Genomic DNA, 19,382 nt, shown 5'->3' with positions numbered 1-19,382 from the left:
CTACAGAAATCTGAATCCACACGAATTTTGGGAATCTGAACTGAATCAAAACCCGGTCCGGATCTCCAGAGGAGATCCCATCCGAAGGGATTCCTAGTTCGGATCTTCCTGCAGTTCGGAATTCAGATTTGAAATCTAAATTTTGGGTTTCAGATTGTAAAAATTACATGATATTAGCTGTTTTTTTAAATAGATTTTTATCATTTGTATCAATAATTATTTTTTGTTTTTAATACATTTTTAACCGGATCAAAAAACTTGATGGTGAAATTGGTAACACACGATGAATTAGAACCAAAACCAAAGCAAAGGGGTCTGCGTACATCTCTGGTGAGAACTGCTCATTCTGTGAAATCGCTCGCACCTAACCAACGGCATGATTGACATGCTGTGGTGATTTGGTGGTATGAACGAGGTGGTGAAGGGCAGAGTTCTATAAAATGGGGACAATGCTGGGTTGAAGTGAACATGCCAAGTAGCCTTAGACTTACGCAGATTGCTGATGTTGTGTCTGATAGGTACAATGGTCTTCGGATGCAGCACTTGGATCCGCGATGCCGGCAGAAGGCTTTTTTTGGCTCGAGATGCCTCCAGCGGCATTGGCATATTTTTGCACAGCGACTGCATCCAAAGAAGCAACTGCTGTGCCTCTAGCATCCATGTCTAAATCGGGCCCATAATCAGAATCATCAAGACAAAAATCATAACAACTCTATTTGTTTTATAACTGTATTTGTGTTAATTTCTTTTATATGTTGGTAGATATCTATCTATATATCTATCTATCTATCTATCTATCTATCTATCTATCTATCTATCTATCTATCTATCTATCTGAATTTAGCTGTTATCTTGCCCTAGTACAAGTATACAGTAATCAAGGAGCTGCACCTCACAGTAGATCCCGTTAGCAAGGATAAAGAATACAAATGCAAAAAAAAAAAAACAGGGAGCTAAACAATAAATTTACTTTTAACCAATATTACTCTTTTGCGAATCGTATAGAGGGGGTCATTCCGAGTTGTTCGCTCTGTATTTTTTTCTCACAATGGAGCGATTAGTCGCTAATGCGCATGCGCAATGCCCGCAGTGCGACTGCGCCAAGAAAATTTGCTATGCAGTTAGGTATTTTACTCATGGCATTACGAGGTTTTTTCTTCGTTCTGGTGATCGTAATGTGATTGACAGGAAGTGGGTGTTTCTGGGCGGAAACAGGCCGTTTTATGGGTGTGTGCGAAAAAACGCTACCGTTTCTGGGAAAAACGCGGGAGTGGCTGGAGAAACGGAGGAGTGTCTGGGCGAACGCTGGGTGTGTTTGTGACGTCAAACCAGGAACGACAAGCACTGAACTGATCGCAGATGCCGAGTAAGTGTGGAGCTACTCAGAAACTGCTAAGAAGTGTCTATTCGCTATTTTGCTAAACTTTCGTTCGCAATTTTGATAAGCTAAGATTCACTCCCAGTAGGCGGCGGCTTAGCGTGTGCAAAGCTGCAAAAAGCAGCTTGCGAGCGAACAACTCGGAATGACCCCCAGAGTCTCTTATAGGTGATTCCATGTCCGATCACCCAGAATTGACACCCACAGACTCATATTTTCATGATACTTTGTACACTTGATGCTACCACATAGTTACCAACGCATGAAAATTTTTTCTTCTCTAGGCCTGACAGTTTTTGAGATATAGGGGTCAAAGTTTTGAAAAATTGCTGGGAAATGCCACTACTGATGCTCTGGTTTTTCTGAGGTGTATCTGGAAAAAAATTCACATCTCAGTGCCTAATCCACGTATCACGTAATTTTGACCTTTTGTCACCACTCAAAATATAGAGATTTTGGTAAAAAATGTTTTATCAATCTTGCCTGACTCCGAGAGTTTTATACATTCCTTTACTTCATACTTAATGTTTTTTTGGGTGCAAAAAAACAAGTGGGTTCACTTAGCATTATCAACTTAAGGCAAATGAGTTATCATGTCCTTTTTTTGTTTAAATTGAAGCTTTAAGTATACTTTACAAGGCTATAAAAGAAAACGGAGATTGCTGGTCTATTCAGGGAGGGAGCGAGATTTGTACTATTACAGGGAGTCTCCTCTAGAATGAGGGAGGGCAGTGGTGTATAGCCAGTTACAAAACTGGCTATACACCCGCCCGCACTACACCGCGGCTGGGCACAGCCAAAAGCAGCGGCTCTTCCTGCTTCAGCGCTGCATGCTGGGAGCGCAGTCTGACAGCAGGAAGGAAGAGCCGCTGCTTCCTCCTGCTGCACGCTGCCTTGCTTTCCCTCGCGCCTGGAGTGTAGGTAAAGTGGGGAGACACAGAGGTAAGAAGTGGGGGGCAATGCAGGCTGAGAGATAGAATGGGGGGAAGAATGCATTGCAGGCTGAAAGACACCGTGAAAGGGGTGCGGGTGGGGTGGAGAATGTTGGCTGAGAGAGGTAATGAAGATGAGGGGAGAGTGCAGGCTGAGAGACACAATGAAGGGGGGGGGGGGGAGAATGCTGGCTGAGAGACCTAATGAAGGGGGGGGGTGCAGGTGCAGGCTGAGAGACGTAATGAAGGGGGGGGGGAGTGCAGGCTGAGAGACACAATGAAGGGGGGGGGAATGCTGGCTGAGAGACGTAATGAAGGGGGGGAGTGCAGGCTGAGAGACATAATGGAGGGTGGGGGTGAAGAATGCAGGCTGAGAGACTTAATGAAAAGGGGGGGGGCAGAGTGCTGGCTGAGAGACATAATGGAAGGGGGGGGAGTGCGGGCTGAGAGACATAATGGCGGGGGGGGGGGGTGCAGGCTGAGAGACATAATGAAGGGGGAATGCAGGCTGAGAAACCGAAGGGGGGGGGGATGCATGCTGAGACACATAATGAAAGGGGGGGGGGGAGAATGCAGACTGAGATATACTGGAGGAGGGGGAGAATGCAGGCTGAGAGACATAATGAAGGGGGGGATGTAGGCTGAGAGACACAATGAAGGGGGGGAGAATGCAGGCTGAGAGACATAATGAAGGGGAGAGAGAATGCAGGCTGGGAGACAGAATGAAGGATGGGGGACGCAGGTTGTGTGACAGAATGAAGGAGGGAGGAACGCAGGCTGAGAGACACAGACTGAAGGAGGGGGAACGCAGGCTGATAGACACAGAATGAAGGAGAGGGAATGCAGGCTGAGAGACACAGAATGAAGGAGGGAGGAACGTAGGCTGAGAGACACAGAATGAAGTAAGGGGGCAACGCAGGCTGGGAGACACAGAATGAAGGAAGGGGGGAACGCAGGCTGAGAGACACAGAATGAAGGAGGGGAAGAACGCAGGCTGAGAGACACAGATTGAAGGAATGGGGGAACGCAGGCTGAGAGACACAGAATGAAGGAAGGGGGGAACACAGGCTGAGAGACACAGAATGAAGGAGTGGGGGAACGAAAGCTGAGAGACGCTGGGGGAGATGATGGTGTGGCTGAGAGTATCTGAGGGGAGAAGACGGTGTGGCTGAGAGATGCAGGGGGGATATGATGGTGTGGCTAGGAGATGCAGGGGGAAAGATAATGGTGTAGCTAAGAAACAGAGGGGGAAACAGCTGGCATGAATTTGGTTGATATTCTAGAAAGAGAAAAGAAGACTCTATCTTGGGGGCACTCTTTGAAATATAAATAGGGCCAGATATACCCTCAAGTATCATTAAAATATAACCTTTAATTGTAACTTTAAAATTAAAAGGAATTTGAAAAGGAAAAATATATATATACACACACACACAGGTTGTTGCCTCAAGAACTAATATAAATCCCTTGGATTCTGATTTTCCCATAAAGCATGTTTGGTTGATGTACTTTCCCATAGAGCATGTTTGGTTGATCTCTTTGCTCTTCTTATCTTGAAATCTGCACATGTTCTGCTACATCAATTGACTTGTGTCCTAAATCTTTCTCTTTCATGGCTCATTGAGTAATCTCTTCTTCTCTCACTGTTGACTCCCCCTTATACCACTTTCACACCAGAAATGCTGGGGTCTTACCCGGGAATACGGTCCCAGGATCATACAGGGACATTCCCGGGTAAGACGCCTTGCATACCGCAGTTAGCAGCCTGGCCTATTGCCGGGTTGCTGACGTCAGCGGTGACGCGGCGGGGGTGGCGCAAGAGATCACATGATCTCCAAGCGCCGCCTGCTACATAGAGAGTGAACAGGAGCCTGGGCGCATTAACCCGGCTGCCGTTCACACTGACCAGGTTCCCGGGAAGATCCCGGGACCCACCTTGGTCGATTGCAGGGTCAAAATGCCATGGCATGAGTCCCGGGATTTTGTCCCTGTACCCTTTCACACTGAGAAATTTCCCGGGTTGATGCGCGTTCATATGCAATAACCCGGAAAATTTTGGTCTGTGTGAAAGGGGTATTAGAAATGTATTTGTTTCTTTCCAGTTTACAAATTCACCAACCCCAGATATTACATATGTACTTAAACCACATGGGGTCATTACCTATACTGAATTTATTATCGGGGTGCTTGGGTACGGCATCCATACATTATGCTTAGTACAAAATGTACTTGCTTTCAATAACTTCATACACTGTTTGCACATGTCTTGATCTAAACTAACTACCAATCTCCTGTGTAGAGATTGTCTTCCCCTAAGGTATTTACGACTGTTTAAAAAAGAGATACAGAAGCATTGGGAAATTATTGTTTAGCTGATGTGACCCCTGCAAATTAATTGTGTAACTTACAACTCAGATTTCAGGGTCTTTTTTATTACACAAAGAAGAACTTTTTCATTCAAACCATAGATTTCCTTTCCACAGAAATTTAGTTTGCTTGCATGTGAGGGAAATGAAGTTATTAGACATTTGCTTGCTAAAGGTTAGTATTACGTGTCCATCATCTACTGTGTTATACAGATTTTATATATCTAAATCATGTTTCAGATTAATATTATTTTGCTGCTGCTTTTCTATTTTCCAGTGCAAACACCCTAGTGTGAATTGGTTAAATGCTGTAATAAAAACATCAATCATTTATTTCAATCCAAGTGAAGACAACATTAAAATAAACTGAAAAAGCTACTGCCTTGTATTATTAAAGTATACATACATTTATAATAAAGAGGTATTGTTGCCAGCACTCCTGTTGTGAGCTATACTCTTGTTTTGAAGATTTTTGTCTGTGACCATGGGTTCTGATTCATGTTTGTAAGTAAAGCAAAACACCAAGCAACTGGTCAAAACCATGTTGCACTGCAGGTGGGGCAGATGTAACATGTGCAGAGAGAGCTAGATTTGAGTGGGGTGTGTTCAAACTGAAATCCTAAATGAAGTGTAAAAAATAAAGCAGTCTAACATTGTGTGGGCTACATGCAAAAGCAGCCAATATTTAACCTGCACAGAAAGAATATAAATGTATGTGCTCCCCTTGCATGGCAACATGGTTTGTTCCAGACAAAGTTACTTGCTTTTTTTTTTTTTTGCTTTACTTACAAAAATGAATCAGGCCCCATGTTCATATTTAATTTTAGTAATGACCAAATGCACAGTGCCACTTCACTTACTCTATATTTAAATCACAATATAAGTTCTCATTATAAGTTAGTACTTACCTGCTTTTCATCTTCAAAAATTATCTCAGGAAATGGGCTTAGTAGATCTATTTGCATGGAATAATGTGCATTATTTATTTTGTTTACATGTGGATCTGTGGAAATAATGACATTTCACCATGAAACATTTTTTTTTTTTTTTTTTTTAACCTCAAATGTCTTTTTCTTTTCACAAAAAAAATGTTGCATTACATTACACACATACAGTATTCCACAAGTCTGACCAAAGGAGTAGGTGCAGGAATCATAATTGTCAATTTCACAACCCCGTAAAATAGCAGTGTTAGCAATTAAGATAACAACTGAATGAACTAAAATCCAAACAATGGGGGTCATTCCGAGTTGTTCGCTCGGTATTTTTCTTCGCATCGCAGCGATTTTCCGCTAACTGCGCATGCGCAATGTTCGCACTGCGACTGCGCCAAGTAAATTTGCTATGCAGTTAGGTATTTTACTCACGGCATTACAAGGTTTTTTCTTCGTTCTGGTGATCGTAGTGTGATTGACAGGAAGTGGGTGTTTCTGGACGGAAACAGGCCGTTTTATGGGAGTATGTGAAAAAACGCTACCGTTTCTGGGAAAAACGCGGGAGTGGCTGAAGAAACGGAGGAGTGTCTGGGCGAACGCTGGGTGTGTTTATGACGTCAAACCAGGAACGACAAGCACTGAACTGATCGCAGATGCCGAGTAAGTTTGAAGCTACTCAGAAACTGCTAAGAAGTGTCTTTTCGCAATTTTGCTAATCTTTCGTTCGCAGTTTTGATAAGCTAAGATTCACTCCCAGTAGGAGGCGGCTTAGCGTGTGCAAAGCTGCTAAAAGCAGCTTGCGAGCGAACAACTCGGAATGACCACCCATGTCACAATAGTAAACTCCCTGCACAACCCATTGCAAGCAGTACATGGCTGTACTTTCATTACTTATCTTATAAACTCACAGAACCTAGGCTCAATTATTTAATTGATCCTTACATTTTTTTTTTATCAGCACCTGAAGTGACAGGCGGAAAAAGGTTCCTGCTAGTACAGATAATAATAAATACAGTGAGATATTAAGCTGTCGCATACAAAAATATAAATGCCCAAATTGTATAAATAGTTCCACATTTTGTTTTACTTTTCTATCTTTTTTCTTCAAAGTCCACCTTATATACTCACCAAAACATGGTCAGATCAAAGCTGCATAAAATGGATATTTTACTTGTGCAATCGGCTTTTTTGTCTTTATTGTTAAGGCGTTTCTTTTATAGTTATACCATACACAATACATTTTCCTTCTTACATACTCTTTCTATGCAGATAACATCAAGAAAAAATCACTTTCTAGCATAGGGGTTTAATCTAGAAGGATAAATATAATGACAATACACACATTCAATTGTTAAGAAGACAACTTGTATAAATGTATTGTGTATTTCTCTCTATTAGGCTAGGCAAATGTAGTAACTGGATGTCTAAATCCCCCCGTGCTCCTTAGATTTAGAGTGCAAGTAAACAGGTACAAATTACATGATTTTATTGATTTTTAACTATTATTTTTATCAACAATTATCAACATTTTTTATTTTAAACAGATCTGAAAACTGAGTCCGAGTCAAAACACTTGAGGGTGGTTTCGCCAAGAGCAAAACAGGATAATGAATTAAAACCAAAACCTGGAGGGCACACACATCTCTAATTAGCATACAACTCTAATCAGGTCAATAAATCTTTACAATAATACTTTATGATTTCATTGACATGAATTCAACATTGAAACACATACCTTGCCATTTTTATTTTCTTTTGATAGGCTGTTCATACAATCCAGCAACTTGTACACTACTAATGACATTTAAGTTGTGTTTTTTTTCACCAATGACTTTATGTTATCCAGGAATGAGTTATTTACTGTTATAATCATATTGGATCCAATTGTAACAGTAAAACAGTGTATTTGAATAATTTCTAAAGAAAACAAAAATTAAACAACACCATCTGGATAATATAAAGGCTTTAGAAAAAGACACAGAACAAAAAAAGAACTAAAAAGACAGTTGCCAAACAAATGTAACCACTTAACTGACAATTTTTCCCTTCAAAACTGTTCATAAAATGTTATTTTATTTAATATAGTTTTACAATAATTTTTTAAAATATTTAAATATTATATTATGCACATCTGCAGAACAGATCTCCTCGTTAAAAATTGGGGAACACAGTGGGGCAGCGCGGTCACGTGATCTGACCATGAGAGTTAAGTGGTTAAATAACCACGTAACCTAGAAAGGTGATTTTATTCTTAAAACAAGAATTATTAGCAGTGGATTTATGTACTAGATTAGCTAGTAAGGGAGGTTCTGCAAAAAATTACTAACCGGACTTAAATTCCCTGAAATATTTAAAATTGTTTTTATTTCAGCACATTTTTAACAATTGGGCGGTGGTGAGAAATCAGACTTGTTTCAGTGATTTTACCCTATTAGGATTTTCAGGAAGACAAGTTTTTCTATCGTTTCTTATAGTCGTCACCTATTTGATGATTCTTGTAGGGAATCTCACTATCTTCAGCATTATAAAGATTGACAGTCATCTCCAAACGCCAATGTACTTTTTTCTTAGTTACTTATCCATATTAGATGTCTGTTACTCTACAGTTACACTTCCGTCTATGCTGGCCAATGCTGTAACAGGTAACAGGAGGATTTCCTTCAATAGGTGTTTTACGCAGCTGTATTTCTTTGTCTCTCTCGGAGGAGCAGAGTGCCTTCTCCTAGCTGCCATGGCATATGACCGATACGTGGCAATATGCAACCCACTGCACTATCACTTAGTTATGAACAAGATGTTCTGTTCCTACCTCGTCGGAGGATCTGGGCTCTGTGGATTCTTGAACTCGGTTCTCCACACACTAATGACATCTAAGCTGACTTTTTGTGGTGCACGGCACATCAACCATTTCTTCTGTGATGTCCCCCCAATGTTACATGCTTCTTGCACTGATACACGCACTAGTCAGCTGCTACTGTACATAGTCAGTGTTTACTTAGGAATGACTCCATTTGTTTTTGTAATTGTCTCCTATACGCAAATAATTTCCACTATACTGAAAATACGGTCGGCGGACGGAAGACGGAAGGCCTTTTCCACCTGCTCGGCCCACCTCATTGTTGTTACAGTGTTCTATGTGACCGCTAACTTCAACTATATTGGCCCTGCACCTGGAGATTCGTTTGATTTTATAAAACTGTCATCTGTGCTGTACAGTGTTTTAACCCCTCTCTTTAATCCTGTTATTTACTGCCTGAGGAACCAGGAGGTGCAAAGGGCCTTAAAGAAAGTTTTCATTGGAAAACATCTAAAAATATAATTGTCAAAAAATAATAAGAAACAAATGTATACCTATGAAATTTTGTGGGCTATGTTCTAGATGCACTAGTAATGAGACCAGGCACTACAAAGAAAAGTAATTTTGTTCTGTTTATGCACATAGGGTCTAATTCAGAGATGTATGAAAACCTGATGATTAATGTACACCTCCGATGGTGTGAGAACTAATCTCTACAGAAATCTGAATCCACACGAATTTTGGGAATCTGAACTGAATCAAAACCCGGTCCGGATCTCCAGAGGAGATCCCATCCGAAGGGATTCCTAGTTCGGATCTTCCTGCAGTTCGGAATTCAGATTTGAAATCTAAATTTTGGGTTTCAGATTGTAAAAATTACATGATATTAGCTGTTTTTTTAAATAGATTTTTATCATTTGTATCAATAATTATTTTTTGTTTTTAATACATTTTTAACCGGATCAAAAAACTTGATGGTGAAATTGGTAACACACGATGAATTAGAACCAAAACCAAAGCAAAGGGGTCTGCGTACATCTCTGGTGAGAACTGCTCATTCTGTGAAATCGCTCGCACCTAACCAACGGCATGATTGACATGCTGTGGTGATTTGGTGGTATGAACGAGGTGGTGAAGGGCAGAGTTCTATAAAATGGGGACAATGCTGGGTTGAAGTGAACATGCCAAGTAGCCTTAGACTTACGCAGATTGCTGATGTTGTGTCTGATAGGTACAATGGTCTTCGGATGCAGCACTTGGATCCGCGATGCCGGCAGAAGGCTTTTTTTGGCTCGAGATGCCTCCAGCGGCATTGGCATATTTTTGCACAGCGACTGCATCCAAAGAAGCAACTGCTGTGCCTCTAGCATCCATGTCTAAATCGGGCCCATAATCAGAATCATCAAGACAAAAATCATAACAACTCTATTTGTTTTATAACTGTATTTGTGTTAATTTCTTTTATATGTTGGTAGATATCTATCTATCTATCTATCTATCTATCTATCTATCTATCTATCTATCTATCTATCTATCTGAATTTAGCTGTTATCTTGCCCTAGTACAAGTATACAGTAATCAAGGAGCTGCACCTCACAGTAGATCCCGTTAGCAAGGATAAAGAATACAAATGCAAAAAAAAAAAAACAGGGAGCTAAACAATAAATTTACTTTTAACCAATATTACTCTTTTGCGAATCGTATAGAGGGGGTCATTCCGAGTTGTTCGCTCTGTATTTTTTTCTCACAATGGAGCGATTAGTCGCTAATGCGCATGCGCAATGCCCGCAGTGCGACTGCGCCAAGAAAATTTGCTATGCAGTTAGGTATTTTACTCATGGCATTACGAGGTTTTTTCTTCGTTCTGGTGATCGTAATGTGATTGACAGGAAGTGGGTGTTTCTGGGCGGAAACAGGCCGTTTTATGGGTGTGTGCGAAAAAACGCTACCGTTTCTGGGAAAAACGCGGGAGTGGCTGGAGAAACGGAGGAGTGTCTGGGCGAACGCTGGGTGTGTTTGTGACGTCAAACCAGGAACGACAAGCACTGAACTGATCGCAGATGCCGAGTAAGTGTGGAGCTACTCAGAAACTGCTAAGAAGTGTCTATTCGCTATTTTGCTAAACTTTCGTTCGCAATTTTGATAAGCTAAGATTCACTCCCAGTAGGCGGCGGCTTAGCGTGTGCAAAGCTGCAAAAAGCAGCTTGCGAGCGAACAACTCGGAATGACCCCCAGAGTCTCTTATAGGTGATTCCATGTCCGATCACCCAGAATTGACACCCACAGACTCATATTTTCATGATACTTTGTACACTTGATGCTACCACATAGTTACCAACGCATGAAAATTTTTTCTTCTCTAGGCCTGACAGTTTTTGAGATATAGGGGTCAAAGTTTTGAAAAATTGCTGGGAAATGCCACTACTGATGCTCTGGTTTTTCTGAGGTGTATCTGGAAAAAAATTCACATCTCAGTGCCTAATCCACGTATCACGTAATTTTGACCTTTTGTCACCACTCAAAATATAGAGATTTTGGTAAAAAATGTTTTATCAATCTTGCCTGACTCCGAGAGTTTTATACATTCCTTTACTTCATACTTAATGTTTTTTTGGGTGCAAAAAAACAAGTGGGTTCACTTAGCATTATCAACTTAAGGCAAATGAGTTATCATGTCCTTTTTTTGTTTAAATTGAAGCTTTAAGTATACTTTACAAGGCTATAAAAGAAAACGGAGATTGCTGGTCTATTCAGGGAGGGAGCGAGATTTGTACTATTACAGGGAGTCTCCTCTAGAATGAGGGAGGGCAGTGGTGTATAGCCAGTTACAAAACTGGCTATACACCCGCCCGCACTACACCGCGGCTGGGCACAGCCAAAAGCAGCGGCTCTTCCTGCTTCAGCGCTGCATGCTGGGAGCGCAGTCTGACAGCAGGAAGGAAGAGCCGCTGCTTCCTCCTGCTGCACGCTGCCTTGCTTTCCCTCGCGCCTGGAGTGTAGGTAAAGTGGGGAGACACAGAGGTAAGAAGTGGGGGGCAATGCAGGCTGAGAGATAGAATGGGGGGAAGAATGCATTGCAGGCTGAAAGACACCGTGAAAGGGGTGCGGGTGGGGTGGAGAATGTTGGCTGAGAGAGGTAATGAAGATGAGGGGAGAGTGCAGGCTGAGAGACACAATGAAGGGGGGGGGGGGAGAATGCTGGCTGAGAGACCTAATGAAGGGGGGGGGTGCAGGTGCAGGCTGAGAGACGTAATGAAGGGGGGGGGGAGTGCAGGCTGAGAGACACAATGAAGGGGGGGGGGAATGCTGGCTGAGAGACGTAATGAAGGGGGGGAGTGCAGGCTGAGAGACATAATGGAGGGTGGGGGTGAAGAATGCAGGCTGAGAGACTTAATGAAAAGGGGGGGGGCAGAGTGCTGGCTGAGAGACATAATGGAAGGGGGGGGAGTGCGGGCTGAGAGACATAATGGCGGGGGGGGGGGGGGTGCAGGCTGAGAGACATAATGAAGGGGGAATGCAGGCTGAGAAACCGAAGGGGGGGGGGATGCATGCTGAGACACATAATGAAAGGGGGGGGGGAGAATGCAGACTGAGATATACTGGAGGAGGGGGAGAATGCAGGCTGAGAGACATAATGAAGGGGGGGATGTAGGCTGAGAGACACAATGAAGGGGGGGAGAATGCAGGCTGAGAGACATAATGAAGGGGAGAGAGAATGCAGGCTGGGAGACAGAATGAAGGATGGGGGACGCAGGTTGTGTGACAGAATGAAGGAGGGAGGAACGCAGGCTGAGAGACACAGACTGAAGGAGGGGGAACGCAGGCTGATAGACACAGAATGAAGGAGAGGGAATGCAGGCTGAGAGACACAGAATGAAGGAGGGAGGAACGTAGGCTGAGAGACACAGAATGAAGTAAGGGGGCAACGCAGGCTGGGAGACACAGAATGAAGGAAGGGGGGAACGCAGGCTGAGAGACACAGAATGAAGGAGGGGAAGAACGCAGGCTGAGAGACACAGATTGAAGGAATGGGGGAACGCAGGCTGAGAGACACAGAATGAAGGAAGGGGGGAACACAGGCTGAGAGACACAGAATGAAGGAGTGGGGGAACGAAAGCTGAGAGACGCTGGGGGAGATGATGGTGTGGCTGAGAGTATCTGAGGGGAGAAGACGGTGTGGCTGAGAGATGCAGGGGGGATATGATGGTGTGGCTAGGAGATGCAGGGGGAAAGATAATGGTGTAGCTAAGAAACAGAGGGGGAAACAGCTGGCATGAATTTGGTTGATATTCTAGAAAGAGAAAAGAAGACTCTATCTTGGGGGCACTCTTTGAAATATAAATAGGGCCAGATATACCCTCAAGTATCATTAAAATATAACCTTTAATTGTAACTTTAAAATTAAAAGGAATTTGAAAAGGAAAAATATATATATACACACACACACAGGTTGTTGCCTCAAGAACTAATATAAATCCCTTGGATTCTGATTTTCCCATAAAGCATGTTTGGTTGATGTACTTTCCCATAGAGCATGTTTGGTTGATCTCTTTGCTCTTCTTATCTTGAAATCTGCACATGTTCTGCTACATCAATTGACTTGTGTCCTAAATCTTTCTCTTTCATGGCTCATTGAGTAATCTCTTCTTCTCTCACTGTTGACTCCCCCTTATACCACTTTCACACCAGAAATGCTGGGGTCTTACCCGGGAATACGGTCCCAGGATCATACAGGGACATTCCCGGGTAAGACGCCTTGCATACCGCAGTCAGCAGCCTGGCCTATTGCCGGGTTGCTGACGTCAGCGGTGACGCGGCGGGGGTGGCGCAAGAGATCACATGATCTCCAAGCGCCGCCTGCTACATAGAGAGTGAACAGGAGCCTGGGCGCATTAACCCGGCTGCCGTTCACACTGACCAGGTTCCCGGGAAGATCCCGGGACCCACCTTGGTCGATTGCAGGGTCAAAATGCCATGGCATGAGTCCCGGGATTTTGTCCCTGTACCCTTTCACACTGAGAAATTTCCCGGGTTGATGCGCGTTCATATGCAATAACCCGGAAAATTTTGGTCTGTGTGAAAGGGGTATTAGAAATGTATTTGTTTCTTTCCAGTTTACAAATTCACCAACCCCAGATATTACATATGTACTTAAACCACATGGGGTCATTACCTATACTGAATTTATTATCGGGGTGCTTGGGTACGGCATCCATACATTATGCTTAGTACAAAATGTACTTGCTTTCAATAACTTCATACACTGTTTGCACATGTCTTGATCTAAACTAACTACCAATCTCCTGTGTAGAGATTGTCTTCCCCTAAGGTATTTACGACTGTTTAAAAAAGAGATACAGAAGCATTGGGAAATTATTGTTTAGCTGATGTGACCCCTGCAAATTAATTGTGTAACTTACAACTCAGATTTCAGGGTCTTTTTTATTACACAAAGAAGAACTTTTTCATTCAAACCATAGATTTCCTTTCCACAGAAATTTAGTTTGCTTGCATGTGAGGGAAATGAAGTTATTAGACATTTGCTTGCTAAAGGTTAGTATTACGTGTCCATCATCTACTGTGTTATACAGATTTTATATATCTAAATCATGTTTCAGATTAATATTATTTTGCTGCTGCTTTTCTATTTTCCAGTGCAAACACCCTAGTGTGAATTGGTTAAATGCTGTAATAAAAACATCAATCATTTATTTCAATCCAAGTGAAGACAACATTAAAATAAACTGAAAAAGCTACTGCCTTGTATTATTAAAGTATACATACATTTATAATAAAGAGGTATTGTTGCCAGCACTCCTGTTGTGAGCTATACTCTTGTTTTGAAGATTTTTGTCTGTGACCATGGGTTCTGATTCATGTTTGTAAGTAAAGCAAAACACCAAGCAACTGGTCAAAACCATGTTGCACTGCAGGTGGGGCAGATGTAACATGTGCAGAGAGAGCTAGATTTGAGTGGGGTGTGTTCAAACTGAAATCCTAAATGAAGTGTAAAAAATAAAGCAGTCTAACATTGTGTGGGCTACATGCAAAAGCAGCCAATATTTAACCTGCACAGAAAGAATATAAATGTATGTGCTCCCCTTGCATGGCAACATGGTTTGTTCCAGACAAAGTTACTTGCTTTTTTTTTTTTTTGCTTTACTTACAAAAATGAATCAGGCCCCATGTTCATATTTAATTTTAGTAATGACCAAATGCACAGTGCCACTTCACTTACTCTATATTTAAATCACAATATAAGTTCTCATTATAAGTTAGTACTTACCTGCTTTTCATCTTCAAAAATTATCTCAGGAAATGGGCTTAGTAGATCTATTTGCATGGAATAATGTGCATTATTTATTTTGTTTACATGTGGATCTGTGGAAATAATGACATTTCACGATGAAACATTTTTTTTTTTTTTTTTTTTAACCTCAAATGTCTTTTTCTTTTCACAAAAAAAATGTTGCATTACATTACACACATACAGTATTCCACAAGTCTGACCAAAGGAGTAGGTGCAGGAATCATAATTGTCAATTTCACAACCCCGTAAAATAGCAGTGTTAGCAATTAAGATAACAACTGAATGAACTAAAATCCAAACAATGGGGGTCATTCCGAGTTGTTCGCTCGGTATTTTTCTTCGCATCGCAGCGATTTTCCGCTAACTGCGCATGCGCAATGTTCGCACTGCGACTGCGCCAAGTAAATTTGCTATGCAGTTAGGTATTTTACTCACGGCATTACAAGGTTTTTTCTTCGTTCTGGTGATCGTAGTGTGATTGACAGGAAGTGGGTGTTTCTGGACGGAAACAGGCCGTTTTATGGGAGTATGTGAAAAAACGCTACCGTTTCTGGGAAAAACGCGGGAGTGGCTGAAGAAACGGAGGAGTGTCTGGGCGAACGCTGGGTGTGTTTATGACGTCAAACCAGGAACGACAAGCACTGAACTGATCGCAGATGCCGAGTAAGTTTGAAGCTACTCAGAAACTGCTAAGAAGTGTCTTTTCGCAATTTTGCTAATCTTTCGTTCGCAGTTTTGATAAGCTAAGATTCACTCCCAGTAGGAGGCGGCTTAGCGTGTGCAAAGCTGCTAAAAGCAGCTTGCGAGCGAACAACTCGGAATGACCACCCATGTCACAATAGTAAACTCCCTGCACAACCCATTGCAAGCAGTACATGGCTGTACTTTCATTACTTATCTTATAAACTCACAGAACCTAGGCTCAATTATTTAATTGATCCTTACATTTTTTTTTTATCAGCACCTGAAGTGACAGGCGGAAAAAGGTTCCTGCTAGTACAGATAATAATAAATACAGTGAGATATTAAGCTGTCGCATACAAAAATATAAATGCCCAAATTGTATAAATAGTTCCACATTTTGTTTTACTTTTCTATCTTTTTTCTTCAAAGTCCACCTTATATACTCACCAAAACATGGTCAGATCAAAGCTGCATAAAATGGATATTTTACTTGTGCAATCGGCTTTTTTGTCTTTATTGTTAAGGCGTTTCTTTTATAGTTATACCATACACAATACATTTTCCTTCTTACATACTCTTTCTATGCAGATAACATCAAGAAAAAATCACTTTCTAGCATAGGGGTTTAATCTAGAAGGATAAATATAATGACAATACACACATTCAATTGTTAAGAAGACAACTTGTATAAATGTATTGTGTATTTCTCTCTATTAGGCTAGGCAAATGTAGTAACTGGATGTCTAAATCCCCCCGTGCTCCTTAGATTTAGAGTGCAAGTAAACAGGTACAAATTACATGATTTTATTGATTTTTAACTATTATTTTTATCAACAATTATCAACATTTTTTATTTTAAACAGATCTGAAAACTGAGTCCGAGTCAAAACACTTGAGGGTGGTTTCGCCAAGAGCAAAACAGGATAATGAATTAAAACCAAAACCTGGAGGGCACACACATCTCTAATTAGCATACAACTCTAATCAGGTCAATAAATCTTTACAATAATACTTTATGATTTCATTGACATGAATTCAACATTGAAACACATACCTTGCCATTTTTATTTTCTTTTGATAGGCTGTTCATACAATCCAGCAACTTGTACACTACTAATGACATTTAAGTTGTGTTTTTTTTCACCAATGACTTTATGTTATCCAGGAATGAGTTATTTACTGTTATAATCATATTGGATCCAATTGTAACAGTAAAACAGTGTATTTGAATAATTTCTAAAGAAAACAAAAATTAAACAACACCATCTGGATAATATAAAGGCTTTAGAAAAAGACACAGAACAAAAAAAGAACTAAAAAGACAGTTGCCAAACAAATGTAACCACTTAACTGACAATTTTTCCCTTCAAAACTGTTCATAAAATGTTATTTTATTTAATATAGTTTTACAATAATTTTTTAAAATATTTAAATATTATATTATGCACATCTGCAGAACAGATCTCCTCGTTAAAAATTGGGGAACACAGTGGGGCAGCGCGGTCACGTGATCTGACCATGAGAGTTAAGTGGTTAAATAACCACGTAACCTAGAAAGGTGATTTTATTCTTAAAACAAGAATTATTAGCAGTGGATTTATGTACTAGATTAGCTAGTAAGGGAGGTTCTGCAAAAAATTACTAACCGGACTTAAATTCCCTGAAATATTTAAAATTGTTTTTATTTCAGCACATTTTTAACAATTGGGCGGTGGTGAGAAATCAGACTTGTTTCAGTGATTTTACCCTATTAGGATTTTCAGGAAGACAAGTTTTTCTATCGTTTCTTATAGTCGTCACCTATTTGATGATTCTTGTAGGGAATCTCACTATCTTCAGCATTATAAAGATTGACAGTCATCTCCAAACGCCAATGTACTTTTTTCTTAGTTACTTATCCATATTAGATGTCTGTTACTCTACAGTTACACTTCCGTCTATGCTGGCCAATGCTGTAACAGGTAACAGGAGGATTTCCTTCAATAGGTGTTTTACGCAGCTGTATTTCTTTGTCTCTCTCGGAGGAGCAGAGTGCCTTCTCCTAGCTGCCATGGCATATGACCGATACGTGGCAATATGCAACCCACTGCACTATCACTTAGTTATGAACAAGATGTTCTGTTCCTACCTCGTCGGAGGATCTGGGCTCTGTGGATTCTTGAACTCGGTTCTCCACACACTAATGACATCTAAGCTGACTTTTTGTGGTGCACGGCACATCAACCATTTCTTCTGTGATGTCCCCCCAATGTTACATGCTTCTTGCACTGATACACGCACTAGTCAGCTGCTACTGTACATAGTCAGTGTTTACTTAGGAATGACTCCATTTGTTTTTGTAATTGTCTCCTATACGCAAATAATTTCCACTATACTGAAAATACGGTCGGCGGACGGAAGACGGAAGGCCTTTTCCACCTGCTCGGCCCACCTCATTGTTGTTACAGTGTTCTATGTGACCGCTAACTTCAACTATATTGGCCCTGCACCTGGAGATTCGTTTGATTTTATAAAACTGTCATCTGTGCTGTACAGTGTTTTAACCCCTCTCTTTAATCCTGTTATTTACTGCCTGAGGAACCAGGAGGTGCAAAGGGCCTTAAAGAAAGTTTTCATTGGAAAACATCTAAAAATATAATTGTCAAAAAATAATAAGAAACAAATGTATACCTATGAAATTTTGTGGGCTATGTTCTAGATGCACTAGTAATGAGACCAGGCACTACAAAGAAAAGTAATTTTGTTCTGTTTATGCACATAGGGTCTAATTCAGAGATGTATGAAAACCTGATGATTAATGTACACCTCCGATGGTGTGAGAACTAATCTCTACAGAAATCTGAATCCACACGAATTTTGGGAATCTGAACTGAATCAAAACCCGGTCCGGATCTCCAGAGGAGATCCCATCCGAAGGGATTCCTAGTTCGGATCTTCCTGCAGTTCGGAATTCAGATTTGAAATCTAAATTTTGGGTTTCAGATTGTAAAAATTACATGATATTAGCTGTTTTTTTAAATAGATTTTTATCATTTGTATCAATAATTATTTTTTGTTTTTAATACATTTTTAACCGGATCAAAAAACTTGATGGTGAAATTGGTAACACACGATGAATTAGAACCAAAACCAAAGCAAAGGGGTCTGCGTACATCTCTGGTGAGAACTGCTCATTCTGTGAAATCGCTCGCACCTAACCAACGGCATGATTGACATGCTGTGGTGATTTGGTGGTATGAACGAGGTGGTGAAGGGCAGAGTTCTATAAAATGGGGACAATGCTGGGTTGAAGTGAACATGCCAAGTAGCCTTAGACTTACGCAGATTGCTGATGTTGTGTCTGATAGGTACAATGGTCTTCGGATGCAGCACTTGGATCCGCGATGCCGGCAGAAGGCTTTTTTTGGCTCGAGATGCCTCCAGCGGCATTGGCATATTTTTGCACAGCGACTGCATCCAAAGAAGCAACTGCTGTGCCTCTAGCATCCATGTCTAAATCGGGCCCATAATCAGAATCATCAAGACAAAAATCATAACAACTCTATTTGTTTTATAACTGTATTTGTGTTAATTTCTTTTATATGTTGGTAGATATCTATCTATCTATCTATCTATCTATCTATCTATCTATCTATCTATCTGAATTTAGCTGTTATCTTGCCCTAGTACAAGTATACAGTAATCAAGGAGCTGCACCTCACAGTAGATCCCGTTAGCAAGGATAAAGAATACAAATGCAAAAAAAAAAAAACAGGGAGCTAAACAATAAATTTACTTTTAACCAATATTACTCTTTTGCGAATCGTATAGAGGGGGTCATTCCGAGTTGTTCGCTCTGTATTTTTTTCTCACAATGGAGCGATTAGTCGCTAATGCGCATGCGCAATGCCCGCAGTGCGACTGCGCCAAGAAAATTTGCTATGCAGTTAGGTATTTTACTCATGGCATTACGAGGTTTTTTCTTCGTTCTGGTGATCGTA

At 41.0% G+C, this 19,382-nt stretch overlaps 2 protein-coding genes across 2 annotated transcripts; both read left to right on the top strand.

The window, feature by feature from the left end:
* Window positions 1-261: 261 nt before the first annotated feature.
* Window positions 262-8,930, top strand: LOC134965312 (olfactory receptor 5V1-like). The gene is made up of 4 exons (XM_063941787.1): window positions 262-330; window positions 4,794-4,851; window positions 7,749-7,837; window positions 7,983-8,930. The coding sequence occupies exons 1-4, from the start codon at window positions 262-264 to the stop codon at window positions 8,928-8,930; spliced, it is 1,164 nt and encodes a 387-aa protein (XP_063797857.1).
* A 452-nt stretch (window positions 8,931-9,382) lies between these two features.
* LOC134965311 (olfactory receptor 5V1-like) lies at window positions 9,383-18,040 on the top strand. Its single transcript, XM_063941786.1, has 4 exons — window positions 9,383-9,451; window positions 13,904-13,961; window positions 16,859-16,947; window positions 17,093-18,040. Exons 1-4 carry the CDS (start codon window positions 9,383-9,385, stop codon window positions 18,038-18,040), a joined length of 1,164 nt encoding a protein of 387 aa, XP_063797856.1.
* Window positions 18,041-19,382: the final 1,342 nt, after the last annotated feature.

This window comes from Pseudophryne corroboree, chromosome 10 (assembly GCF_028390025.1).
Source record: "Pseudophryne corroboree isolate aPseCor3 chromosome 10, aPseCor3.hap2, whole genome shotgun sequence".
NCBI lineage: Eukaryota > Metazoa > Chordata > Amphibia > Anura > Myobatrachidae > Pseudophryne > Pseudophryne corroboree.
This window is presented reverse-complemented; position numbering and strand designations above follow the sequence as displayed.

What these genes read in the sequence shown, in the direction of transcription:
- LOC134965312 (XM_063941787.1), top strand. Translation starts at nt 262, where the DNA reads ATGGTGAAATTGGTAACACACGATGAATTAGAACCAAAACCAAAGCAA. An exon ending in GGGGTCTGCGTACATCTCTG is followed by an intron (nt 331 to 4,793) that starts GTGAGAACTGCT and finishes TCCTTTCCACAG; the next exon opens with AAATTTAGTTTGCTTGCATG. An exon ending in TAGACATTTGCTTGCTAAAG is followed by an intron (nt 4,852 to 7,748) that starts GTTAGTATTACG and finishes GCACATCTGCAG; the next exon opens with AACAGATCTCCTCGTTAAAA.
- LOC134965311 (XM_063941786.1), top strand. Translation starts at nt 9,383, where the DNA reads ATGGTGAAATTGGTAACACACGATGAATTAGAACCAAAACCAAAGCAA. An exon ending in GGGGTCTGCGTACATCTCTG is followed by an intron (nt 9,452 to 13,903) that starts GTGAGAACTGCT and finishes TCCTTTCCACAG; the next exon opens with AAATTTAGTTTGCTTGCATG. An exon ending in TAGACATTTGCTTGCTAAAG is followed by an intron (nt 13,962 to 16,858) that starts GTTAGTATTACG and finishes GCACATCTGCAG; the next exon opens with AACAGATCTCCTCGTTAAAA.